Source organism: Haemaphysalis longicornis, unplaced genomic scaffold, assembly GCF_048455015.1.
Source record: "Haemaphysalis longicornis isolate Haplotype H1 unplaced genomic scaffold, Haemaphysalis longicornis Haplotype H1 scaffold_5, whole genome shotgun sequence".
Classification (NCBI taxonomy): Eukaryota; Metazoa; Arthropoda; class Arachnida; order Ixodida; family Ixodidae; genus Haemaphysalis; species Haemaphysalis longicornis.
The window spans coordinates 48402315-48430299 of record NW_027526385.1 but is presented as its reverse complement, the minus strand read 5'-3'; the positions used below and the strand labels follow the sequence as shown (position 1 = coordinate 48430299).

Genomic DNA, 27985 nt, shown 5'->3' with positions numbered 1-27985 from the left:
ATAAAACAGCAGTGCACCACATGCAGCAGCCGCGAACGCGGCCTCGCCGGTATCAGCTGAATCGCAAGCACCAACGACGAAGACGACCGGCGTGAGACTGAACCTGCTCCATCTAGAATCAAGCTCAATAAATCCTCTCGTCAGTTATCTTGCACTGAGATATAGAATTTTAGAATTTTACAATTTTAGAATTTAGAACACCTTAGAATTTTCATATGCAAGAACTCGGTATTGCAACAACGAACCCATATAGGCGCTGTCAATATTTTGCTCAGTCCAGTTGTCCCTACAAAATCAATGTTCTTCGGTTCTATCCCCTGGGACGTGCGTTGACAAAAATATCAAATTCAGGTGATTTGCTTCATTTTACTATTTAGAGACTCCACAACATATAACAGGATAAATGTGGCCAGCCTACAAAGGCTTTCTTCTTCAGTGCAACACGTGTGTTTTTGTAGTCACAATAATTCTGTAGTTCACTGCAACCTTAAGTCCGCCCGTGCCAGCCTGAATTGAAGATCCCGTAGAATTCTCTTCTCTGCTTTTTGGCTGATTGGTCTGCTGCTTTTACCTGCAACATCAGAAGACATAAAACGGCTGAAAGAGGCGCTAGCTGTTGCTATTATGATAACATCAAATTGGAAAGAAACGTCTAACCGTCAATTGAAAACACGAAACATTTTTGAGCACTCTCTCTTAAAGCAATAACATTTTACCATCGCATGATCAATCGTAATTGTTTATGTGCTGTACGTCCATTCATTCTTCGCTTAAGCTATAATATACGGGAAAAATCTCCATTTCCAGTCCGCGTGCTTAGTTTCGCAGCAAAGCTCTATGGCTAGAGCAAACCGTCTCCGCGTCAGCGAACAGAAAACCCTGCGACGGATGGAATACGCATGCGCTAAAGAAGCATACCGCAGAGCAAAACGAAACACCGGGTCATGGACACATGTTTGCGACGTAGTTGGTCAGTCACACAAATAGAAAACACCCGCAGCGGGTCGCATTTTGGCACGACGACGACACCGTTAGCAGCGGCGGGAGTGCGACCGTCGCCACGGCGCCGCTGCTCAACCACATTTACAGAATTTAATAGGCGATGAACTCTTGATACTTTCATGCTCGAGGCATAGGCCACTGGGCGAATTTAGTTGCACTTGGTACTCTTGTGACGTAAAATATTCCTATGCTGCGCAGGGAAGCAAAAATAGGTTTTTTTCACCCCTCGCAAATACTGTACCCTTCTGTCCTATTATAACTGCCTATCTCTGCCTATCTCCTAGCGAGAAAATTGAAATTAAAACGCTCGTGTGGACAAAATTTCGGCGAGTGGTAAATATCTCTAGGCAGTCGCATTATCATCTGGTCCTCAACCCTGGTGGACGTCATAACGCATGTGCAGTTTCGGCGAGCAAAACTTTGTATTAAAAAAATGGCAGCATCTCCACTCCGTGGATGATGGCGAGGGTGCAGAGTACGGGGACTCCAAATGACATCCAAGTTGCGCCACGAGCGACATCCGATTTGCGCCCCGACCGTCATTCTACTTGAGCCGTGAGTTGCACTTTGATCATTCCCTTAATGGAACTTCCACTCACGGCTCAAATCGAAATTCGTTTGGTGGTAGTGTGCGCACGGAGGGGCGCGGACGGACATTGGGAGGTCCTATAAGGTACTCTGCAATGTTACAGGTGAGGGAGTAAGCCGTTTGACTCTGGGTTACTAAAATTCGGTCGTAGCGCAATTGGTAAGACGAGTGACACTGATTCTGTCTGATCCACCAGACACAGGCTCGAATCCTGCCGGTGCCTGTGTGATTTTTTGCGATTGTAAATGCTATGCGCACGGACGCGGACGGACATTGCGCGATCCTAAGGCAAAGCCTCCCAAATTTTTAATACTACAGCGGGAGCGACGACCGACCGGCATGTTAGCGCCTTATAATGGTGTTCAGCAGTGAAACAGGCGCACAGGACCTTCTGCTGTATGAATGTCGTCAGCTCAGTTGCCACTGCATCTGAATGACTTTGTGCCCCACGCTGCTTAGCTACCTTTGGCGGTAGAGAAACGGCCTTGCAAGATAAGAAAAACAGGGGGTGTGTTGCCCTGAGAAGAACAGCGGAGCAGACGACGCCCCAACAACAGATAGTTCCATGCGCGTGCGCGTACCCTCACCTATTTTGGCCGTGAACATTGTGATAAGGCGCTGGCATGCCGATCGGTCGGCGCTCCCGCTATATTTTTACAAATTTGGGAGACTGTACTCTGCACCTAAAATAAGTTTTAAAACAAAGCTTTCTAGTTCTACCAGCCAACCGTTGCTTCGTGGCGTGCTTTAAAACAAACCCCCAACGCGTCGGAGGCGGTTGCAAAGGGAGGGAGGGGGGTGGAGGGTTGCACTCACGGAGCACCCTAAAGATGGCGCCGCGAATTTACCCAGCGTTCCCGGCGCGGAAGTGCCCGCTCGCCAGCGGCGGCGGTGGCGTCGGCGCTACGGCTTTGTTGTCTGCTTTCGTGACGGTTCTTTTCGGCCTGTTTTGGTGCAACTTCGCTTCCGCTGTGCGGTGACTTCGCACGGCTTGATTAACTTGTTCGACAGCACCTCCAGGATAACCCACACCGGACGGAAGTAAGTGGTCGTACGGCAAACATACGTTAAGGATGGGTTTGCAGGGCGGGAAAAAATTTAGAGACATCTGGCCGCTAGAAAAACGCTACCTTTTGCGCACTGCTTGCCACGAATGGGACTACGTTTTTTTAAGAGCGAATGCTCTTTATAAGCGACCCCAAACCATCCACCGCCGGCGTCGGCGGCGGCGGCGTCCGCAGTGCTCTTTAAAGAAAAAACAGCATCCGGCGCCAGGTTTCGATCCGAGGACTTTGCGGGCCGCAGCGCGACGCGCTACCGACCAAGCCACGGACGCGACGGTGATATCAGTGTTAGACGCGCCTTATATCTTTAACGCATTCAAACTACGTCGTCAGCGGCGTGCGTTGGCGACTCAGCGGCGTTATAGCGGCTTGATAACTGCGTGGTGTACACGTGATACTACAAACCCGATGGAAGAGATGGAAGAGAAGGCGGCGAGGCGGAGGGCTGCGGGGGCCGAGCGCAAGCGCCGCAAGCGGGCCGACAACCGTGCATTCGCACTTTCACATTCTCCCCCTCGGGGAAATGCGGGGGAATTTTTTTAAGTTGGTGATTACCATTTAGGTTGTGTTTTAAGAAGTATCACAATAGGCGAAAGGAGTAACTGGATCTGATAAATAGCGAATATAAAAGTTTAAAAGTTCCCTCTGCCTTCTCGCAATCCTTAAAGTTACTGAACTAACTATAGTTTAAACCGGTATAAATGGGAATCACTAAGCTCACATGCCGAATTGTTTCGGTGTCCACGCTGGTGTCGCGCGGTGGTGTAGCCCCAAGCTAGCACATCAAGATGGCTAGGTTACGCCAGAGTCCGTCAATGCTTTTGACGCACTCTGGTTCCGCTATCGCACCTTTCAAAAGACGCTCCTCTGCGTTTTCTTTCCCCCGACTCACGTCCGGGCTGCAGCCGTGGCCTACGCTGCTGCTGCTTTCGGGACGGCGCCCCGGCGAATTCCATGTAACGGCTGGCAGAATCTCTGGTTTCCCTCTTTGTAGAGCTACGTGTGTGAATTCAAGTGACCTCGCATGAGGAATTGTTGTGGGTGTCGTTTAAAGATTTGCGTTCCAACCACCTTCACAGCCTGCATTCTAGCCAAGTTTTCTTCACTTTCGGGCCCCTTTTACGCGACAGCATACTCTAACTTCCTCCAGGGCTGTCGAAAGGGGTACGTAATTCAATCAGAAATTCTGTCAAGAATCTGGCAAAGTTTTGCCGCGAAGTCCAAATTTATAGTTTCAAGGGTGGGCAGAATGCGTTAGGCTCCTACTCCGCCAGACAGCCAATGCAGCTCAAAGAGAAAGTGGATGGCGGGGAAGGGACACAACAGCCTTTTTGTAAAATTGCCGCCCTCGCTTTTGGATTTCTGCAGCAAGCACAACGCAGTCACCGTACGAAGGACTGACCCCCTGACGACAGCTCGCGTACCATATTCATCGTTGTCCTGGTTGTGCAGAAAAATGCGGCCACAGCCTCATGGCCTTCTGCAGCTCTGTGTCCCACTACATTTTACGAATTCGCGCTTTTTGCTATGCCCCAACAATAAGCTGTCTCTTTCGTTGACGGCGTAATTTCGTGGCGTGCACCAGATGAGCACTTGGTAGTTTTTAACAGCGGAGCTGTTGTTGCAGGCCGCAATGTGTGCCGCGTAACGCGTTAAAAATACCAAGAAAATGCCGTGAGCGCGTGCCCCGCGGCTACTGCCGAGCATCCGTGTCTTGCGCAGGGGCTTTAACAAAACTCCCATCTCCCCTCGCGGGAACCCCTGTGTAGATGCGACGCATAAGCGCAGCGGCGAATGGACCGCGTTTTATAGCGCGCATAACGTTGAGGGGACTGCGTAAGCCGGTCTCAGTCGATGACGACGTTGGCGTACTTTTAAAGCGGCGTGGACTCTAGGTGTTTGAGCCAAGCGTGGATGTTGCTTCGCCGGAGAACGGCACACCGGTTATATGCGCAGCGCACCCGAAGGAGAGGAAACCGCGGAAGAGAGAGTACTGCACATGCGCCGGCCCCAGCGCGTCTGCCGCGGCTATGACGCAACGTGCCGAGGCTATGACGCAACACAATCCAACACAATCCACTTTAATCCAATCCAAGTTCAATCTAATCCAAGCCAAGCCAAGCCAAGCCAGGCCAATCCAATCCAATCCAATCCAATCCAATCCAATGCCTCTCGCGAGAGAGTGTTCGCTATCGGAGAGGAAAGGTGGTGAGCGGCGGAGAGCGCAGCTGGCGCGGCGAGGAGAATGGGGGAGGGGTGGACAACGCCGACGGCAACGACGAAGACGACGCCGGAGGGACAAGGCGAGTGAATCAGATGCATCTAAAAAAAAAACTGCAGAAAATCCAGAGGAGCGCCTCGAGTTACCTAGCAACCACCAAAGCCACAGTTGACGCAACACATACTACGCGGAGCCTCGACGCGACTCCAGGAACGCCGCGCCTTCGTCGAGCACGTACGCGCCGCGGATGCGCCCCAGCTGCCGCCAAGCTCTACCGCGCATGTAGTGCTTGGCATGAGGAGCACGACGATGGCGATGCATAGGACGATGACTGCAGTGCGACGGCGGAGCATGCAAATAAACAATTTCAAACTTGTACAAAGGCGTGCTGATGTGCCCTTCAGTGCTCACATCGAAAAAAAAAATCCTCCAACTTCGGTATGGTTCCATCCCTGGGCGACTTAGTGCATGCTTCGCCAGTGTTTTTGCTTTTGTTCTTGTTTTGTGTGTTTGTTTGTTGCCATGCGCATGGCTCTCAGGATATTTCTGTTCACCGTCAAGTCTTTTACTGCTTGAGTTACTCGCACACCCCTACATCAATAAATATGACAAAAAGACAATGCAAAAATTAAATTACTTTCCATTCCGGTGCTAGGAAAGGGGATGACCAGCGAAGGTTTTCTGCACACGACATAGGGGGACCCATAATTTTAGTGACAGGTACTAAGAAATTACATTTCTTTTCAGCACTGATGACGTTCATCCCCAAGAAAGACATATGCATACACGCACATTTATTTTGACTCCACTGACCTTACAAACGGCTTCCAAGAATTATAAATAACATATCTAAATGCACATACAAGTGAGTATACGTACAACCTTGAGGTGCGAATCACATTTTGAATGGCGCGTGACTTTTGGGGTGACTACTTTCTAATAGGCTAAGAGAACACACATCAGGACGTTCGTTTTCCAATGCCGCCCGATTATACCCCAGTTACACGGGCACTTGCAACGTCCGTTAACGCAAACGGCAGTTGAATGCTGTAACGGCCGCGGGAACTGAACGGCCGTGGCTGTGCTCGCAGGGCACTCTCCCTTTTCAGTTCTGTTTGGATGGTTTGTCACGTGCTTCTTGAAATTTTACCTCCCGAACTCCCAAAAAGTGTTCTCTCTAATTCTTTTCCGCGCTGCATATTACGCACTGTATTTATTTTACTCTGAATCTGCAATATTTTTTGTAACAGTACTGGAGAACATCATTGAGACGATCCAATCCTATCAATGGCGTTGCAAATGGCCGCGTTTGTTGTAGTTTTGACGTTGAGAAGCGTCTCATTTCCCTATCCATCGGTTGTACTCGCCGCAGCACCACTCTCCTGCCACAAATTAATTAGCAAATGCCTCAGTGGCGGCGTGCACACGAAGCGTTTTGGCGGCAGCGCGTTTTCTTTAACGGCCTCTGCGGTGCCTGCGTGACAGTTGGTCGTCTATAATGCACACACAACGTTACGCAACACGTCACACGTCCACAGAAACATAAACTTCTGAAACGAATGGCGATAAGCGTTTACTTTGGGGATGTGCGCTTGCTTTGTGTGGTCCATGGCTCTTCCACTCTCTCTCTTACAGCAAAGCTGTATACTTCTACCCCCCAATCGTTTAACCTATATCGTTAAAAACGCCAATGCACCAAGGCCTAATACGCCGTGCGCATGCGTCGAGCTAATCACACATAGTGACCCCCTCCTCCCCCCCCCCCCCCCCAGCCATGTGTTCCTGGTAAGGATTATGTTTGCATATTATCTTTTTAAGGATAAGCAGGACTATTGTCACTATATAGAGCAGTCCTTGTACAATACGCCAAGCGCATGCGCCAGGCTAGGCAGGACCCAGCATTTTCTGCATGTTTCGACGCACTTCTGCTGCTGAAATGCTGTTACTCCCGTTATCTTTGATTCGCATTTGGAACGACGTCAGTCGCGTGCAGCCGCAGAGCAGGGAGGACAAGCTAAGCCTACCAGAGTTAACCGACAAATACCTGTGCTACACGGCCATTTTAAAGGCCTTCTACAGGCCTTCGAAACAGCTGCTATTGTGTCTATGGTGTGCCTTATTGCAAATACATAAGGAGCATTGTCAAGTGAGCATTCAACTGTCAATTGAAAGTTGCCTTGTAGCGCAGGCATAAAACGCCTAAACAACAAAATAGCGGCGCCCACGAACCGGTGCAGTGCAAACAAATGTCACGTAATGAGAACTGACCAATGATAACGGCGGTGGCACGGAACACTAGGATAAAAGATTGCCGATACTCTGCACCCTTATCTAGGGACACTGGCCGAACGCAAGCGACCACGCCGCCAAGACGACGAGAAACATTTCACACCCTCCTCTATCACCCTTTAGAAGAGCTTTGCTGGACATCCACTTTCTCAGGGCGCCATGGCGACCAATTTTTTGGGGTAAGAATTTCCCTTCCAACCTGAGCGGCGATATGCGTTTGCATTGGCGATATGCCTGGTTGTTCTCAGATTGTTTTCCCCCAGTGCGCTTGTGAGCGCGCGCGAATGCCACATTATTCCGGATGCTCGCCACTAAAACTGCGCTTAACAGAGAAGCCATTTGTCCTCTCCACCTCTAACACTCACATTCATCTCGGTGAAACCAATTTTCATATTCTTTTCCGCATTTCTTTGTGGTCGTGTTTTCCAGTGCCACCATTTCCCAAGATATTTCATCTAGAACACTTTCTGCTGGATACTTTCTCGGTAACTGTCCTCAGGAATACATACTCCAACTTTTCGAGTGTGTGTACTCACAATTTCCAAGTGTGTGCAGAGCATCGTAGATTGGTTCAAAAGCATCTCCGATGTTTTGCATTCGAAGATAGCCAATGAGCATGGACATGATCCGGCAGAGAAACACCCTTAAGATGTTTTTAACGTCCACACCTGGTAATTTATTAAAAATGCACTGAAAGAAATAAAAACACCACTTAGAGCTTAGCGCAAACATTGTAACCAAGCCTATAATTGTGTCAAGCTTTTAAATCTATGTCAGTGTTCTCTATTCCCGGGATAGGATGTAATGCGCGTGCGGCGAAGTCGCGTGGACAATGATGATAGTCGGTATCTTTTCCGGCACGTAGTAACGCGCTGGCTACTAATGCGCAGCAATCATGCCGAGTACCTGCCGCAATCGCACAACAGTGCTGAATCGGCGAAAGTAACGCAATTACCCGTTATAATGACGTAAATAGAGATACTTGGAAGAACACATCTTTTAAAATACAATTGAAACTAGAAAAAAAAATTTAAAAAGTACAAATTTTACAGCAACGATCTCACGAAATCAAAAATGTGCATGTTATAAGTCTCCTCCAGACACCCAAGACTAAACAAAAAAGGTCAGAAAAACAACGCTAGAAATACGAAGAAAAAACGGAAAATTGAAGAAACCGTATAAAGGCCTCCATTTCCACAAAAACACAACACTGGCTGAAGTAAAATATTTGATTGATTGATTAATGCAGGCGATGAGGCGCGCCGTAGTTGGGGGTTCCAGATTAATTTTGAGAACCTGGGGGTGTTTAACGGGAGCCGAAATCTCGTATACACGGGTGTTTTTGCTTTTCACCTCCATCATGAAGTAAAATATTAATTTGTTATAATAGCGTAAATGGAGCGGAAAGGGGGGGGTCAACAAACAGAATATTGAAAAATCAACAAAATTAGAAATAGAAAAAAAAACTTGGCACAGCCCTCACAAACAGCCTGCCGACGGTTTGCAACGGGGAACATCACTGGGCTTGCAGCTGCCATCCTCCAACAACGACGCGAACTGCCAAAGACCCGCATTGTATGGATTCCAGCCCATACGTACCTAACTGGGAATGAGGTGGCGCATGCCACTGCCCGCGACCTTACCCACCGGTGATTCCCAAAAGGGGAAGAAGACGACCCACTTAGCGCCCCTCCGGTCCTGCACCCACTCTCACAGAACTACTCCGACATCCTGAATCACTACAGAGCTTCCCGCAGGGCTCTACCACCACCACATCCATCCTAGCTAGGTCTGGCCGACGCACTCATTTGGCGACGACTCCAGACCGAAACTCACCACAACCACACCTTCCTCCATTTAATTTCCCCAACCGCATAACCCCCAACTGCTCATACTGCCCCGGAACCCCAAATACAACAACTCAATTGAATTGTATGTGCCCTGCCATCCCCCCACCCCCCAACCACACACGCTTCAACAGTGGGAGAGCTTGGTGCGCAGTGGCCAGCTCGCGGATCAGGATTTTCTTGTGACGCGCACCCGGGCCGCCGCAGCACAGCGTAGACACACCGGACTAGGATGTCCACCCTCCTTCTACGGTCGTGCTCAATGCGATAATAAAAAAACGCTTTCCACTCCACACCACAGACCTAACGGTGCAAGGCTGGGGAAACAGCACAGCTGGCGGCCCCTCTCCCTTTGTCGGAGATCCAGCTGTTGTATCATCATCATCGGCAGCAGCAACCTACTAGGTCCACTGCACGACAAAGGCCTCTCCCATCGACCACCAACCGCTCCTGTCCCACTCCGCTCGAGTCCATTCTTTGCGCCTGATTTTTCTCATTTCGCCCTTCAAAAGAGTAATTGGCCTTCCTCTTTTCCTAGACCCGACTCGTGTCCACTCTGTCACCCTGGTAGTCCACCGAGTGTCATTTTGCCTAATTGTGTGGCCAGTCCGAGTCCATTTCTTTTTCTGTATTTAAACTGCGATAGCTTCTAGTCTAGTTTGTTCCCTGATCCACGTAGCTCGTTTCCTGTCCCCTAGGCACTCCGATCATTACTCGTTCCGTGGCCCGTTGAGCCGCCCTACGTTTGCTTTCAAGTCAAAGTAACGCGCGAAGTTTGGGCTCTACATGTCATCGCCTCACATTTATTTCCGCACTTGCCGCTGAAATTTCTCCTAGGCTGGGAGGCCCGGATCGTTTCGTCTGCAGGCTTTGACACGTGATTTTATCCAGACTTTAGATTTGGGGGGATTTTTTTTTTTTGAGGTGATGGGGGTGTTCGTGGCTGGGAATGCTTTTCTATTTGGCGGGGTTCTGGGGGGATATAAATCACTGCTTCCCATCTTTCCCAAAGTGGCCCGCTCTAGCACGCGATAGAACCCGGGGCTAAGTCCAAAGCCAACTCCCGCGCTGCGAACCCAAAAGAAATGCGCAGTGCGGCGTATAGGCGCTTCCTAGTCAGCACAGCCAAGCGGCGCATGACATCATCTAGGGGCATGTTTGAAGCTATGTCCACGTGCACGTGGCCATCAATTTAATCGCTCAGAACTGCGTATTTAATATGTTGTAAATTGTCAAAGACAGGCAATAAATACAAAGAAGCTCTCGTAGTGCAGTAGTTCCGCTCTTGCGTAGCAAACATCCTAACCTGGGTTCAAATCCCATTACCACTTTTTTTTTTATGTTTGAATGGTTTGCCATATATGAATATTAACATTTGTTATCACGCATATATTCTATTTGGGACATCTTAATGCATTATAAAAGAGATTTCTGGTATTTTCGTTGCTTTTGGGTCAGTTTCAGCTACTGCTTCTTGTACGTTTTTGCGGGTTTCCCCCTTTTTTAGGTCGGTTTCGGCTATTTCTGTTGAATATTTTTCTACACCGTGCAGGTCCGTTCTTGCTGTTATTTATTTCACTTAGGGTGGTTTTGTATGCTTTATGCACGTGTATGCTGTGATATAACCCCCATAAGCAAGCTAATGCTTCAAATATTGTCACACTTCTCGGGGTAGCTCGTATGCACAAACTAGCGAGTTCAGTTGAAAAGCACATAACCGAACTATGACACTTGCAGGATTTAAACCACGGTCCTCCGGGGTGAGAGGTCAGCACGGAACCCCAGCTAGACAAACGTGAGCTTAGTGATCTCCTTGTGGCTTCGACTTAGAAAGGTGTGCTAGAGTCACGTATTCCGTAATACAGTAAAAGTGAGAGTGTGTTAGCAGTTAAGCAGCAACACATGTGCTAACTAATAGCGAAGGCGGAGGGCAAACAGGAGTAATTTCCCAATCCTCTCAGTCCTGATAACCACTAGAGGAAGAACACGTCGCAATGGAAAAAAAATGCCGATGATGATAATGAGACAACACATTCGTAGCAATTTACACGTGACAGCGTAAGGACAACGAGATTGCGGGACACTGAATCGACGTGCAGTTTTTCACACACCCTTGTTCTACAAATTTGGTGAGAATACTGTGAAGGCCGACGGAATCCCAACCGTCTACATCAACACCTGTTGTAAGATCTTGCGGCGCACACAATACCGCCTTAAGCAGTCCACTATTCAAGCCCGATGCTTTTGCATTCATTATGTCACTTTGAATTAAAACTACCTAGGTGTCATGGAATTTTTACTTTTTCTCCTAACGCCAAGATAGCGTTCTGACAAAAACATCAGCTGAATGGCTGAATGGGGTTATCTAAGGGTGACTTTGTGTGTGGTAAACTATGAAAAGAAACTCGCTTTTGCTCCCTACACATTTTGTTATTGATGTACATTGACGGCTTTACAAAAATAATCATGAGTCTTACCACGACCATATTCATCAGCTTTGGCACTAATTCGTCCTGAAAGGGTAAAAGAAAATTAATCTATCCGGACACTTACTAAGAAAAAAGGTTGATGCATACGTGCGTCGATATCAACCTGCACAAAGGCTTACCTTGTTAATTCCAGCGCTGGTGCAAATATATTCGTGCATTTTAACACACTGAAAAAAAAATTGCCTACATAAGTTTTGTATTCGTGGTACGCTTTTTTATCATTAATAAATAATTTAATTTGAATATTTAATTTACATATTTGCATGTTTGCAATTTGCATTTTAATTTGCATAATTATTAATTTGCAACAATGAAAATGATAATTGTTCTATGGTATTACTGACAATCATACAGCAACGACGATGATAACAACTATGATAGATTGCTCAAGAGCACTTAAGAATGTTGCAAGAATTGGTACTGATTGATTTCAATAGTACGCGTAATTCACATTTGGTCGACTCTCTTCGGTCACAAATATTTCAGGAAGGGTGATTTTTGGCCATTCTTTCGCGTATACGACTATGCCTGAGTATATCACATCAGCGTGAGAACATATTTTGAGGTCTTACACTTTTGCTTAACGTTAAGTGAGGGCCACTTCTAAGTTGCTATGCTGACGATGCTCCCATATAACGAATACATTTAAGCAGTTAAAACAAAATTTTGAGGCAGGAGGCGAAAGACCAGCTTACCTCTCCGACGCCAAAGTAGTCAATGAATGAAACGCTTATATTCCGGACGCAAGAATATTCGGAAAGCAAAGGGTGATCGCATCCTTCCCTTTTCTTGCATACCTTGGGCAAGAACGCCTTCAGTACCGGTACTATCACCGATGAGGCTGCAGAAACCAATTGCAAACATTTAAACTGCCGCATTTGTACTATTGGGTATTTTGCAAGTTTTAGTGACACAACAAAATTGAGATCGCGAAGCCGATAGAGGAGGACTAGGGAAAAAATGGCCGCGTATCGGCTCCTTTTGCTGCAAATGTCGAAGACAGACGATAGTCGGCTGGCGCCCCTGGCAAGGAAATGTCTCCCTTCTCTTTTCCGCTCACCTCTCATGCTGTTCCTTTCCCGAGTCGTTCCTCCCAAGATAACACGCTAGAAGTTTGTGCAAGTCAAATTAAATTTACCGCGTTCCGCTGCTCCAAGTCGGGTGCCTCGATGCCAGCGCTGCCGTACGGCAGAGGCGAGCGTGAATCGAGGCACGCTGCAACAACGTTTATATAACCACGTTGCCCTCCTCCACGAGCGTTCCAAGCGGAACGCGGAACCTATCCAGTGGAGCCTTTCGTTGCTGTTGCCGTTTGATTTTTTAATGGCGCCGGGTAGAGCGGGCAACAGCAGGCGACGGTTTTCTGCGGTTGATGTACCATTTTATTTGCTCTCGCAAAAATTAAGCATCTGTGAATTTTTTAATAAAGGAACATTGCGAATATCTTTCATGTATTGATTTTCTGCCTTATGTTTGTGTTATACCTTGTTCTTGTTCAACAATATTGACAAGTATGAACATTAACACCGGACTTAGACGTTTAGATTTGGCTGTGGGTATATAAGACTATTGAGCAGTTTAGGTTTCACTTTGGCCGGGTGGCTGAATCGAATTACAGTGTACCCTAGTGTGTAGAATGACCATGTTACTTGAAAACTGATTGGATAATTTTCTGTTCTTAGGGAAGCGCTGTTACCACTAGTCGCTGCGCCCTGATATGTGGGGTGTAATAAATTTTCTTGACCCCCCCCCCCTTTTTGACCTGTGTAGGAGCAAACTACAGCGGGTCCTAGCTGTAACCAGTTTTAATAAATTATCTTTTCGACAGACAGACATACCGACAGACCAAAATTTCTGCGTTTAAGTATAGCCCAAGAAAGACTACCGTCCCTAAAGCCCGAGAAGTTAACCGGGTGTAGAGCCCAGTCTGCTACCCTGTACTGAGGGAATGAGGGTCAGATGATAAAAGAGAGAACAGACGAAGAGCGAGAAGAGATAGGAGAACGAAGGTGCACACTCTAGTCCCGTTTTAGGCACTATGGTCACTCATGTAAATTCGTATCGATCAGTAAACGTAGAAGGGCTTCTGTCGCCTTTTTCTGCTAAGTCCATGGTAGAGACCGATGACGTAAGATATTTTCACGTGTTCCTTAACATCGGAGCTAGGAGGCCATGGTAACGACGAAGAAGTGGTTTAGTACTACAATGTCTGGCGCGGGATTAAGGCGGTTCAAGTTGGACAAAAAAGAAGCATTGTGCGTGTTCTCGGTTTATCATCATTTAGATATCTTGCGCTCGCGCTTGTGCTCGAGCTCTTCCAAGAAAATTCCCCGCATTTCCCCGAGGGGAAGAATGTGAAAGTGCGAATGCACGAGTTGAATTTGCGCGGTTCGGTTATGTTCGCGAAAGAGAGATCACACACACACACACAACTACAAAGAAAGAAAGATGCATTTATTCACAGACACCTATTTGTGTTGTCGTTGTACTTGATTGCTAGAGCGGATCTCAGCTTTGAAATTTCGTGTCAGTACTCCTTTAAGCAGGTGCATTAGCACGCCCGATTCTTGGACAATCCCCCACGTGGGTATGTGCCATGTCAGCGGCCAGGCAGCGCGCGCCCATCTCCCCCCGTTGCCAAGGAAGACGAGGAGATTCCTGGCCAATCCCCCACGTGGGTATGTGCCATGTCAGCGGCCAGGCTGCGCGCGCCCATCTCCACGTGCGCGGACATCGCCGGGGGACGCAGGTTCAGGGTCGGTTAAGAAGTGCATTCGCACTTAAAAAGCTCCCGCTGCCCAAGTGATTTGGTCGTCGCCTTCAGCGACCACGGCTCAACAACCGCGTGTTTGTAGCACGCGACAATATTCTCCGCTGAAAATGGCCGATTGTCCAATCCGCAGAGCGTAGTTGGCGTAGTGGCAAGCACGCTCCCCTCCGATGAGTGTTTGTGGCCGGGACACAGCACATGCTCTGTTGTCACTTCCGCCCCACAGGGCCAAAGTGGGCGCTGCTGGCGATCCCAATGAGGAAAAAGTACGCTTTCGTGAAGGCCACTGCCAACCATAGTCGACAAAGCAAATTCGACTGGAATCGAGATAGCCCATACGGACAACGGCGTAGAAGAAGGCCTTCAAGATACCCAGGTATCTTGAATATAGAGGTGGGGATTTGAAAAGTCTTATCGGTTCCCTTGGTTCACGGTAATCCTACGTGCAAACGAACATGTAGGATTAACGTGATTCGATCCTTGAATCGGGATTCGGTCTTTGAAGCGGTCCTTGAAAGTAAAAGCAGGATGGTGCGTTCGGTTTCGTCGCCTTTACGCGCAACTTCATCCACCAATACGTTGCCAATGACTTCGTCGTGACCTAGAAGCCACTGGAGTATTGTGCCATGGCCGTCTGAGATGGCCTGATGGAAATTCTGACCTCTGTCACAAGTTGGTTGAGGAGCGGTAGAGCGGGGTGCAGGTAAGCTTTTGAAGTCAGCCTTGCAGTCAGAGTGGACAGGCATTTTTTTAGGAGTAGCTCAAATAATGTGATCGAGAGTCGCACTAATGGGTGGAAGTTCTGTAGCTGTCAAGCTCGGGGCATGGGCAACAAGGAATCAACTTGTGGCTAAACCTGCAGGTACAACCACCGCCCCTACCGACCTGGATGACATTACTAAACCATCCGTTTATATACGTTTCCGGTCGTTGTAACGTTAACGCAGTAAGAGCATCGTAAGCTTTTGAAGAACCAATCTGATCAAGTATGCTATTTTTTCTAATACCAGAAACGCTGAGACGAATCTCAGGTTGTGCTAGGCACCACAACAAGGAACACGGTGTAGCCGCATGGGCGTGCATTGACGGTATTTTAGCTTTGTTGGCTGTGACAATGGCTGAAAACATAAATCGTGGTTCACCCTGAGGTAGGGGTAGGTGCGCCAGGTGGTTTGACGGCAGCCTCGGGAGAAACCTGACGTACAGGCGTAGTGTCTCAGTAGCCACATAAGTTGCTATTGGGCGTTCTTGAACAATTCGAATGGTACCCGCTGTTCATCTACAACGCGGAAAACCAAGACATGTACGCACAGCCTACGCTTGGTTGATCTGTATTACCCGAAGGTTAGTGGAACAAGTATCGCAAATGACTGGCAGGTGGAAAGCGAGACTCCTAAGAAAGTGGGGACTACAGCTGCAGACTTCCCCTCACCAATATTCCGCATGTCTTTCCAGCAAGAAATCTGAATATGCGGGCAATGCAGGTGAGTTTCTTCTTTAGGGCAGACACATGTGCGCTCTTTGAAATGTCCCTGTCGATAAGGATTCCAAAAAACTTGTGATGCCTGGCGTAGGGAACTGCCCATCTATTGATGATGATGCAATAGGGGGACATGGGCTTCCGGGTAATGCAACCACCGAGCACTGATCACTTGGGATGCTCAGACCTTGCCTTTGTAGGTTAGATCCCGTGACACTGGCCGCCATTTGAAGCTGTGCCCGCAGCTGTGGTCGGTTCAACCACGATGCCCAGAGGCAAATATTATCGGCATAAATAGAGACACAGACATTTTGAAGCCGATAGAGAATTATTAGTAACCTTCCCCACGCCAGTAGGCCAGCATATTCCGGTGGCCACGCCATTTCATTTAAAATAGTGTGAGCTGCCGGAGTTTTCGCCATAACGATAACTTCGGAGAAGTAAAAACTGTAAGCCCCTGAGAACAAACCAACAGAAAGATCACAGAGTGTCTTTGGAGGCTTGAAGAACTCTGGGATATCGGTGGGCGATAACTCCTGAACAAGTGGGGAGGGTCAAGTGGTGATTACGGTGGTTATTACGGGCCACTACTCTCCCATCTGCAGGTGGCTGTTAATTTCTGGGGCGCGATTTACTGGTGGGTAGCCCACGGGCCGGTCACTGATCGTTTGCCTTTAAGTGCCCCGCTTGGAAGTCACCCGTCCGCCATTCCTAGTTGTCCAGTGGTAACTATTTTCCAACCAATCGCTAATAAACATTTGTGACCTAGCAGCCAGCAAATCTACCAGTCACTGATTTGTTGCCGACCAAAAACTGGTGTGAAGCTCCCAGGCACCCGTCGCTTAATAAATCTAACGGTATTGCAGCCACCAAGAGCAAGCACACAAAATATTTCTACATGCACTGACAAAATACTCAGAATATTCATAGGGGGCGTCTTTTTACCCAACAATTTCACGTCTTTCAGGGTCATAATCGAAATTTTCAAGGGTTGTTAATTTCATGGTTGGCCATATATAGCATTATAACTACAGAGCTCCTTAAAAACACCTTGTGAACAAAATTTTGCGTCTCTATTCCGCGAACATTTGGGGCTTTTATCCTGTTTTTTTAGGTTTGTGTTGTCCAATACCATTTAAACGTGGGAAGTATCAGAAATATTTTTATTGCACTACTGCTGGTAAAAACGGCATAAACTGTGGTCTAGCGGTACTAGGGCTTCTTGAGAAAACTCCGGTTTTATATTAAGAAGTAAGTACTGGTTGGTAAGTCTAAAGGCAGAGCGACTACTTACCTCTGGGGAACATGTTTCTGAAGCTAAATATAATTAGCTTTCTTAAGAATGTGAGAATAACTTTTGCTGTTTTTCTAGAAAATATCGCTGACATTAAGCACTGTAAAGCAAGGAAAGCAGTTGTTCAGTTCTTCGTGCGAAATTTCCGCGTTCCAGAAGCACACATTTTTGTATGTCTAAAATGTTTGTTTTACTAAAAGCAAAGTTTAGTTTCAAAAATTTGGAAACAAGGTTTAGAAACCACCACAAATTTGAGCGGAGAAGACCGAGACAACGAGCTTCCTCATGTTCTGATTATCTCGTAACTTGAAAGGCATTTTACAGCAAGCTGTCTGTGGGTAATTTCTGAAAATGTTTGCTTCTGCGAACCAAGCGCGTTGACGCAATAATATGAACATTGTGGCATAACTGATTTACTTTTGAGTTCTCGGTACCACTCAACTTAATGTACGTACAGTACAAATTATAGTGAAATTGGTGCAACGACGACTGTATTATTACACCGACTTCCGCTTGCTTGTCATAATTTGTTAGTTCACAGGGAAATACCAAAAGTTATAAAAATATTGCCTGATGCAAACACATAGATGATTACGGATGAAGTATGGGTAAAGAAAACAGCTCTAATTCTTCTCACTTGATACTATAGCGAAACAAGTTATGTTATAGTTCGTCTCGAAGACTATTCAAAAATTATGCCGGGTTTTATTTACTTGCAATAGATAGTTCTTTAGCAGTGATGTTAAAGAATGTAGATTCCCGCCTGCTCTAATAACATGGGATTCAATTGGAAGGAAACGGGCAGTTCCATGTTTGTCCGCTAGAATAAAACTCCTTATCCTTTCACGTTTCATTCAGCTAAATAACTATGGAGTGTGCTAAATCGCAAACGACAAACTAACGTCTTTTGTTCCGTGCACTCCTTGTACTGCGCCTAGCTTCGATGGTCATTCTTCTTCACAGAAAGAAACGATGCTGATTGTTTTGAATGGTAGGTTTTCTTTTGAATGGCGGCATACTGGTATCTCTAGGTCAAGTAAATATATTTGCTGCCAACCTTGTTGCAAATAAATGGTGTTGGTACCATTGGACATGACTATTACCAGTGTAAAAAGGCTACAAGGAATCAGGCTTGCATGTGGCTTCAACAACGCTTGCATTTTCATCCTCAATGCGCATAAAGTGTACGAATCAATGCACCAAGCAACACCCACCTGATTAAGCCTCTCCACATCGTCCAGCACACCCCTCTAGAAAAAAAACCACAGTAATACAATACTCATCAACATTACCACAGTACGAAATGAATTATGAATAAACCTTGGGTACCGTTTTTGCGTGCGGTTTAAAAACACCGAGCACCGTTTGTTTCTAACAAAGAGGAAATTACGCCTGCTAGAGATGGCAAACTATTAGGCCATGTGTTTTTTTTTGGTGCATGACTACTGGAATGCAATGAAAACATGGAATTTATTTTTAGCAAGTATTCATTTAGCAAGCGTCAACAAGAGATCCCAGTGCACAACAACCCAACATTCACTGAAAGCTGACACAAGTTCGCTTTTATTGTGAATATGATTGCGCTACCGTTTCCACTGGCATCTCTCTGACGTTGGGTGATTCAACGACAGTAAGCGACGCTGTAAACGACATCTTTTTCAGCCACTGAAACTCAGTTGAAGTATTCAGCGCACCATTTTCAACATGCCTGAAAGAGACTTTTGTCTGCTTTTGAAAAATGATTACAAAATATTTTCAAATACTCACATGACTCTCCCCACACATATCTAAGGATCCTCCAAGGCACTGTAATTAGGCCAGCAAAGAATGTTACCCTGTAGCGATTATATTCGATGCTATTCGCTTCAGGTCAGCTTCACACGTATAGCTTAGAGTTCTTGTGTGTTAAATTGATAGGATACTCCAAATTCCGAGAAAGCAGTGTTCCAAATATTTCATTCACCATTTCTTGCAACCCAATCGCACATTTGTAACACTCAATGTGCGAACGCACTTAAGTTTGTAAAGCCTTTACTAAAACATTTAAAACTCTTGATCAGCTTCACAATTTGCTACTGAACGTAATCTTTGGTACAATATTATAAGGATTACGTGAAAGAACACTTACGCAGGACGTGTTCTCGTGCCTGCTTTGTGTAAACGTTTCGTGTAAGTTTCTCCTCCTCGTCTTTTCGCGCTCTTTACTATTGCATAGTTCTGTCACTAGCCAGCCCATATTTCTGCGTTGGCTACGTTTTTTTAATGTGCTAACTAAGAACACAAGTTTCCACCCACATGTTAGCACGGGCAGTTAGTTTTGGTTCAATTGAAAGTGATCATGTGAACACTCTAAAGAATAGGGACTCTTGGAAGTACTAATGACAATCACGGCTAAGGAATAAATATCGCCTTTTTCACATGAACTAAACTAGCATTTATTACCTAAGCATGGACGCTAAATACTCGCTATAAACAAAATAGGGTCTTCAAAACTGCTCCCAACAAAAGTAGAAACAAATTTGAGAGTTTTTTACTGCAAATATTTTCCGTTTCGATTAGCTGATAAGAAAAGTTGATGCATTTGAAATAACGCTTTTTACCGTTTCGATTTGCAGAACGTCGGGAAACTGCATCTGAAAGCACTTATCTAGAGAAAGCTGATCTGCAAAAGAAATAGAAAATTAAAAAAGCCGTCGGTCTAACCGAAGCCACTGCCTCTGAACCCATCACCATAGTAACAGACACCCAATAACTATGCTCGCATTACCAGACTGGCCACATGGCCCATCCTGCCATCAACATTATCGTCCCATTTTGACCCTGCACACGTATCTCTGGAGAGGAATGTGGCGGGTTCAAGCCGCCACCCAGCCGCATGCTATATGGGCATTCTCCATTACGGCCGCGCCACTTTCTGAGGAACGCCATCACTCATTTTCCCGCACGTTTCGCGACATCCGCTCTCGTTATCACCTTTTTTGCGATACTCTTGTACCGCAAGAGGTAAGTTGACTAAAGACGGTACAACCGCCTATAGGCTCTATCAAACCAAAGAATTCACCCAATGCAAAATCCACTCTACCTCAGATCACACCGCTTGTGACTACTACCATTCCCTTATGCACGGTGTACCAAATGGTTTGGGAATGCGCCTATCCCTGCAGCAACCGCCTCTCCCCTCCTGACAGTAAGCCGGCATGCTGACCAAACCGACCAGCTTCAGCTAAGCAACAGCACCCATTCGGCCCCCGCTGTCCAGGGAAGCCTGCACAAGGAAGCCTTCAGAACGCCGAGGACGAAGACGAAGTACGAAGGCAATTGTAGTTTATCCTCCACCTGAATAAAGTTTACTATGCTTGCATCAGTATTTTACAATGTAGCAGTACGTGGCTGGTTTCCCGTAGATTTGTCATGTCGGTGTGAACAAACATTTTCAAATAGAACTTGCAGACTACATCTGTATTTGAATCAGTGCAAGGCGTTATATATAAAGCCCGCTATTTAATACGCCAGTAGCGTATATGGCAGCCGTCGACGCCAGCACGAGAGCAAGGCTGCAAGCAAGTAGTGCGGGGTGGTATGCGGTGGCCGCGTGTAGTTCGTACTCGCAAAGAACACGCTGCTCCCAAAGCCCAACATCATGATCCTACACCGGAACGCAAGAGACCGTGCCTAGCCACGAGTTCCACCGACGAGTGTGCCCACAAGGCTGCCCCTAATTGGCGACCGCCTCAAGATTAGGGTTATCACCAATAGGATAACGCAGTTACGCAAGGCACGTATAATGCCGAAAACTGGAGGGCTGTAAGATAGTGCACGCAAATTTTCAGAGTAATTTTTACAACGAAGCTATCTTGCGCAATTTTCTGACAAAAATTGCGTCCGGCTATCGGGTAGTATGGACAAAAAAAATTGTTTGCAATGTAGCTCCACTGCTTCTCTAGTATCACAGAATAATATGGCTGAGAAAAGTTTTTTACGGGGTATCTTCCCGATACCTCATTTATGTATTACAGCGATGTCTTTGCCCACAGAGGGAAAAGCTATATAATGATGCCTGAATCCTCCAACCGAATTTATCGCGGCATTCGTACGCAGGATAATGTTCACCTAAGGCAGTCGCCGAAAAGCCATCGTGTCGCTAAGCGACAACGTTGTCTCTGCAAAAATGCAGTTTCTTTTAATATTTAGTTAGCCATGTGTTTCGAAACAGTTATAAGGTTCGCAAAACAAATACTATCGCGAGCCAAGTCATCGGGATAATTATAGGCTAACGTTTTTGCACAAAGAAAGAAAGTTTAAGTGAACGTACTGCTTTCCGCCTTTGATCCGGAAGGTATTATCCAGGAGGTGGTCAGTGCCACACAAATGAAAGTCGTCTGTACAGCCGGCATGCTCTACTCACTTGGTCCTATTCCTGGTCCAGAGCAATTGAAATAAAGTTTGCAACAAAATTCGCGAACAATTTGTAGAAGAAATCACGTGACAATAACTGTACAGTGATCTCAGCTAGCCGGCCTAAATATGTTTTAAAACTCTGCCTCTCATGTCTACACTTTTGCCACGCAACAACAAAAAATTAAAAGCCTTTCTTCGCAGAGATATAAACACGGACTAAGACTGAGATATCCTAGATCAAACCATTTACCTCATTTGTTGAACGCCCAAAGCATTGCCTTTTGTCACAAAAATGTTCTGACAGACGTATGGGAAATTAAGACTTAAGCACCAACAAACATCCTAGCTCCCTTCACTGCTTTTAAAGAAACTTTCCGCTTGGTTTTTGCTTGAAACAATAGGGTTGCTTTGGCATTCAGACACACGACTGGCCTCTGCTGCTCGTTCGGATGGTGCTCCTAATCTAAGTTACTGCCCTAACCTTTTAAACAAAAGAGGTGTGGTACGTTTCAGTTGCAGCAGAGATCGAGCTGCATAAGCCCGACATTACGTTAACAAAACACACCCTCCCAAAATCTAATTTTGTTGGTGTTGCTCCAGCTGAAAAAAAGGTATCTTTTATTCGGTAATATATTATTTCGGAAATTTTATAGTTCAGCTTCAATTTAGCAACCTGTGGTATCGAAACATACTTGTGAAAACGTGTACATGTTAATTTATGCTCATAAATGTCGTAGAGCGATAAGGAACTAACCCAACAGAGGAATAAAATAACCGGAAATCGGCGTATGATGTGTTCATTTTTTCTCCTCATTTTAATCTGCCACTTGTTTTTTTTCCTCGTCGCTTTTTTTTCTCGTCACCCTGCAGCATGTTTTGTTGTAAAAAACCTGCACACGGCATCTGAAATAAAATATTTTATAGAACTCGTCGAACTGTGCCTGGCTCGAGCCAAATTTCATCATTGTGCACTAACTGCGTACTTATGGTCTCTCAAACAAAATTCCACCCTCCAGGGTTTAGTAGGGAGGAGCCAGAGCGAAGAAAAAACGCATCGAAGACCCTTAACAAATTATCTTCATGCCCACGTCTCTACGAATCTCCATTTTGCGGCTTGTACATACGCATGCCTGATAAAAAAAATTATGCACAAGAAATGCCCAAAGGTTTTAAGAAAATGTTTCATTCCAGTTGCTCCTCGCGCGTATGAATATTATTAGTTTCGTCATCCCGCTTCACGCAAGCAAAAAAACAAGATTTATTATTCAAGCTGTATCCCTCATACCGCGCAAGAAGTGATCACCCTTATATTTTTAAGCTGTAGCCGAAACCCTTCCGACCCGCCGCGGTGGCTCAGTGGCTAAGGCGTTGCGCTGCTGAGCACGAGGTCGCGGGTTCGATTCCCGGCCGCGGCGGCCGCTTTTCTGATGGAGGCGAAAAGCAAAAACGTCCGTGTGTACGAGATTTCGGCGCACGATAAAGATCCCCAGGTGGTCAAAATTAATCCGGAGCCCTCCACTACGGCCCGCCTCATCGCCTGCGTTGCGTCGGCGCGTTAAACCGTACAATCAATCAATCGAAACCGTTCCGGCTGCAGGAATAACCATGTTAGCAATTTCCGTTCCTCTCCGTCCCTCATGTATAAAAAAGTGCACTCTTTAGTAAAGGAAGTGCTAGATACTTACTTCTTTCAGAAAAAAAATGTTCCTTCTTCCGGCGCAATGTCCACGAACCGCAATTCCGCTTGGGATGCTTCACGTTTACCTGCTTGAAGAAACAGGAACATTCAACGAGTTTTTGTCAGCCAAACATATATGTCACCGATAACGTCATTTATTGTATTGCAAAACCTCCTTTTTGACGTTTTCCCTCGGTCGTCTCCGCTCTTGCGTTATGTCATTGTCCAGAAAACTATGTTTCAGTCGTTCTTCTACTGTCACTTTTTTTTCTGTTAGTTCTGAGCACCGGGCATTTAGACGCGTCGAAGAACTGAAAAGGGAGCAAAAAAAGCTTTCGGTATTTTCGTGGAAAAACGTTTTTCGTTTTTTTTTTGGAACGACGTGTAGCAGCACGGATTATTATATCAGCTCAATAGTGGCACCCTACCGAAGGGTCGAGTTTACCCCGCATACGATCCCTGAAACTATCTAGTGGTTTAAACTCTTTTTTCTCGAATTGAAAGCATTGAGGTTTGCAGTTTGAATAGACATCTTTACCAATTGTAGGCAATTCTCCGCAGCTTGTTGCCATAAACAAACGCCAAAAAGTCCCATTCTTTTAGCAGCGAAGCAGTTATTTTCACCTTACACCGATATTCCTGCGTTCATTAGCACTATAAAGATTCAAAATTGCCCGAAAAACAAACCGGGGGGGGGGGGTACGAAAATTGAACCACGATCTTCTAGATTTGTATCTCGACTCACTGCCACTCAATCAACCCGCCTTAACCATCTGTATGTTCGAGACCCTCTCAAATAAAACATGTTTTTGCGTCATGTCATATAAACTAGCGGACCATTATTCTGGCAGCTGTGCACTTCCTCGCAGAAGCGCACACCATAATACAAACGAGCAACGGGCAAAAGCCTGATTTATGAATTAAACCATTACAGCATGGCTGTGGCGCTGGGGAACACGTCCACGGTGCACCTGCGAGCGGTGATTGAATTACTAGCAGATAAAAAAATTAGTGCCCTTCAGCTGTGTGGAGAAGGATTACCTGCGAAGCTGGGCGCATGCCACGCAGTGCACGAAAAAAAAACACGTTTGTTCGTAATTTGCGATTGAACATACTTCCTAGCCAATTAGCTGAACGAAACTTCGAAGTGCCCTAGCTTCCGTCTTGCCGACAAACACGGATCTGTCTGTTTTACTCCGGCGTCGTAGGCATCTTACTCTTTGTGTAACACACCAACCCAATCTGCTCGACCAGTGCGAGGACACGGGACAAGTCGCAAAGAAGCATCGGTGGTGGCGAGAGAAATAGCAGTTGTGATAGAGCGGTCGGCGCTGGCGAGGAGGAGCCCCGGAGCAGTGCCAATTAAGTCGGCGTCACCGGACTGAAAAGGGGGGAAGGGCTTAAACATATCCTGCTTCGCAGTAAAAGTGTCGAGTAGTCGAAATTCGACGCATATTGCAGGCTCCATAGGATGACAGTTGTGAGTCATACAACGCTGACTGAACGGGTGAAATGCTTCAGGAGGAACACAAGGAAGCGAATACTATGTCCGCCCAGCTCAGGCACGTGTTGCTGTGGTGGAAGAAGCTATCGCTAAGAGTGCGGTGGCAACATGGCCTAGCGTGGCCGAAGAAGCTTTAGAGCGACAGCCCTACCACGCCATACCTCGCAAAGTCATTCTTCGCGTCGCAGCCTTTAAGCCTCCATGATGGAAGTGTGGCTGGTGGAACGGGATTGGTGATCCGCTGCAGAGAGGAGTCGCAGCTGCGTTCACTTGGAGCCTCACTGGTGTGGTTTCACGTGACAAGGAGAGGGTTGGTAAACTGCTCCCTCACCAGCACTTGGTCGCCCATTCTAGCTATGAATGGAGCGCCGGCTGGGTGTGTATACGTATGGTTGCGGTTCTGCGCAAGTGACAGACTGAGTCTAGTCATCCAGTAGGCCAAGTTTTATGAAACCCTGTGTGCGCAGCCTCCAAAACCAAGTCAAAGGCACCTTTCACTCGTAATAAATAAATTTATTAGTGTTAAACCTAACCCATTACACGTTTTTACGCGCTCTTAATTCCCAAAACATCCTGACCCGTTCAATCACAATTGTGTTCGGCACACAAGTGTCAATTTATATACCCTGAATTCTGTGATAAATTTCCAATCGGCGACACCTTCCAGCTGTGTGAGAAATGGATCACCATTCGCTGATCCCCGTATAACTGAATCCCTTTCCCGCCACCAATGGTCCGAATGGTGCACAGCAGGTGACCACCATGCCACGACACTGAACTTGCTTGTATCGTTCGATGTGCTTGTATCAAATTAAAGTACACGGGCTTCGAAATTCTCGGTAGCGTCGTGATATTTTGCGGCAAAACGCGTTTCAGTTGATTACCCATTTTTGCTGGCTCTACACAGTTGGCTAAGCCTAGCTGACAGTAACAGTTGGCTGCAGTTTACTGTTAAGTGCAGTGGCCGTATAAATAGCAATATATAATGAGGATTGGGCAAGCTTCATCTTTACACTCTTTGGCGCCACCACTATGGTGGAATAAATAATAGGTATTGTGAGGAGAAACTCTCCCAGAAAAATTTCCACTGGCAACAGCTGTTAACGCAATCAATGATTCACAGCGGATGAAGCCCCGCTTTGGGGCATCGATTTACGATTATGAAGTTGAAAGCTTCGCTCCAAATCGTCAATGACCATCTGTCTTTTCCTAATACTAGCGTCTCTTTGTGAACTTAACTCAGAAAATTCTAACTCTTTTAAATACCAATTCATTCGGTGTTTGGTTATGTGGTTATTTTTTTCCAGAAAGAATGTGGACTGGAGCAAAAGTCTACATACCTAAACAGGGCTACTCTTAACAGGCAGCTCGCATCCAGCATTGGTAGAAACTCAAGCGCTTCATAATGAAGGTCAAATACCTATCAATACAAATGAAATATCGGTCACACAAGCACCTTCATTGCACGCAGCATGTGAAGAAAAATTAGTTAAATGCATGAGCAAAGCTCATGCATGGCGTGCAGACACGTGCGTAATTAAAAAAAGGGCTTAGGCCGTAAACGGCTTGGAATTAGACCTAAACATAAACTAAAGTCTACTCTTACATAGGTTTAAAATATCTGCACCCAGGAAAGCGTGAAACGGGGGCTCAGAATTAGCCTTTGTAGCGCACTTATATTGCTTTTTTGCACCTCTTTGCAACCTCAAGTGCAAACTCCCTGCCACTTTAAGTAAAAGCGCCCACTCAATCCCAATGTGATTTTCTATTGAATTTGCTCTTTAAGCCTCCTGACCAGGATTTTGAAGATTTCAGCAAGACGCATGCATTGTTACGTCGGGGGCGAAACCTTTAGTAAAAAGAGCTTACTCCTAATCCACAATGCGCCTGGCGCTAAAAAGTGCTAAAAATACATCTGCTACGGTACTTGCGACATATTTGCCCCTACTGTGAACTGGCGTAGCTTAACAGTGGCTCTGTGAAGTCATCGGCAGGTTCCTCTTCTCTATTAGTAGTAAACCTCTTTCGCAACGTTGCGAACTAAGCCTTCCGTCAAGATATCAACAGACAGCTGGATCATTCAACTGCAGCAAGCTCAGCTTGTTTTTCTTTTATTCATTTAAATTCCTACGTGAGGGCGACGTTTCATTCCACATTTTCACTACATAAAATCTTCTTTCGCTTGTATCGAATAAAACTCTGTGGAGGTTATCAAAACGCCATGCCAGCCATTAACGCCGAACACTGTGTCATTTTAAATAATCAGTATCTCGCATGAGGTCTCATGGTCGGAAATTAGTGGTGTGGTTCAGCCCACTATCAACCCTGGAAAGATTTGAACACTCGCCGTAAACCTTGTATTACTAAAGTGCTACTAAATATGACTAAATTAACATTATATCCGAACACATTAGAACAGCGCGCTGCATTGAATACTGTTCTCGAAGTGCCCAGAGCGGAAACCATTCAGGTTTGTCCACTGGTTCTTTTATCCAACTTTGCGAATACACCAAAAAATCTCAATGTATTTGATAAGCCGCTTACGACGGACAAATAGTCTGTACTTTTTTTTTTGTCCGGAAAGCATGTTTCTACTCAAGGCAATGCGTATATAATCCTGAAAGCGATTCTATTATTTGATTTTTTTTTTCTAAAATTATCTTCCTGATCCCATTATCTGGCGATCATTGTAACTCGTGTTGTCTTGTACGAACTTTTTTCTGCTTGCGCTGAAGTTTTATATATGTAAACGTATTCTGAAAAGCTGGAGATAAATTAATTGATGCGACGATCGCTCTTACCTTTAGCGTGCAAGAATCCCTGCCATTTGTTGTCATGGCACACGATATCTTTCAATACCGCTGTCGGGCGACAGCTCTAATGTCACAGCTGTAGTAAATTTCCACCGCTTCATCTGTCTGGCGAAGGTCACCTTCTCTCACCAGATGTTTCTCACACCTCTCGGTCTCAGACCCCAATCAATCTTTGTGTAACAATAGCGAACATTTCCAACATTGTTTTGTTTACTAGGACCTGCATACGACAGTACACCTGTCGAAAAACAGTTCCCGAAAATATACATCTAGTCGCTGAGGCGCTAAAATGAATGGCGTAGCTGCTCTCGTTATTCACGCTATGTAATATTTTCTTTCTTTCTTCGTGGAACCTGCGCTTTTTGTATGGTGGTGTTTTTCTAAAACCCAGCTACCAACTATCTTAAGTGCTTTTCTTGGGTGCTCTTGTTCCGCGGCTCGTAGTTGAACACACTCCTTTGGCGCTCTGCGCCCCTAAAGTAAAGTTTTGCAACTGTTCAAAGTTTACTAGAAACCCTCGGAGTATGTTACACCTAACTCTAACGAT

General features: G+C 46.0%; 1 protein-coding gene across 5 annotated transcripts; it reads right to left on the bottom strand.

The window, feature by feature from the left end:
* Positions 1-358: 358 nt before the first annotated feature.
* Positions 359-27494, bottom strand: LOC144138191 (uncharacterized). Of its 5 annotated transcripts, XM_077670362.1 has the most exons (14): positions 27427-27494; positions 25966-26045; positions 23294-23432; positions 23129-23210; positions 21358-21462; positions 19646-19707; positions 18813-18851; positions 18260-18295; positions 17046-17145; positions 12197-12342; positions 11621-11668; positions 11490-11525; positions 7702-7855; positions 359-571 (listed from the first exon to the last, which is right to left on the bottom strand). In XM_077670362.1, exons 5-14 carry the CDS (start codon positions 21437-21439, stop codon positions 477-479), a joined length of 798 nt encoding a protein of 265 aa, XP_077526488.1. In that variant the 5' UTR covers positions 21440-21462; positions 23129-23210; positions 23294-23432; positions 25966-26045; positions 27427-27494; the 3' UTR covers positions 359-476. The 5 variants fall into 5 exon arrangements, with proteins under 5 accessions (XP_077526488.1, XP_077526487.1, XP_077526490.1 ...); XM_077670361.1 differs by having other exon boundaries at positions 23129-23432; XM_077670364.1 differs by lacking the exon at positions 11490-11525 and having other exon boundaries at positions 23129-23432.
* Between the last annotated feature and the right edge of the window lie 491 nt (positions 27495-27985).

What these genes read in the sequence shown, in the direction of transcription:
- LOC144138191 (XM_077670361.1), bottom strand. Translation starts at nt 21,439, where the DNA reads ATGCCGGCTGTACAGACGACTTTCATTTGTGTGGCACTGACCACCTCC. An exon ending in CAGAAACATGTTCCCCAGAG is followed by an intron (nt 12,343 to 17,045) that starts GTAAGTAGTCGC and finishes TGGTTTCTGCAG; the next exon opens with CCTCATCGGTGATAGTACCG. An exon ending in ACTACTTTGGCGTCGGAGAG is followed by an intron (nt 11,669 to 12,196) that starts GTAAGCTGGTCT and finishes TTTTTTTTTCAG; the next exon opens with TGTGTTAAAATGCACGAATA.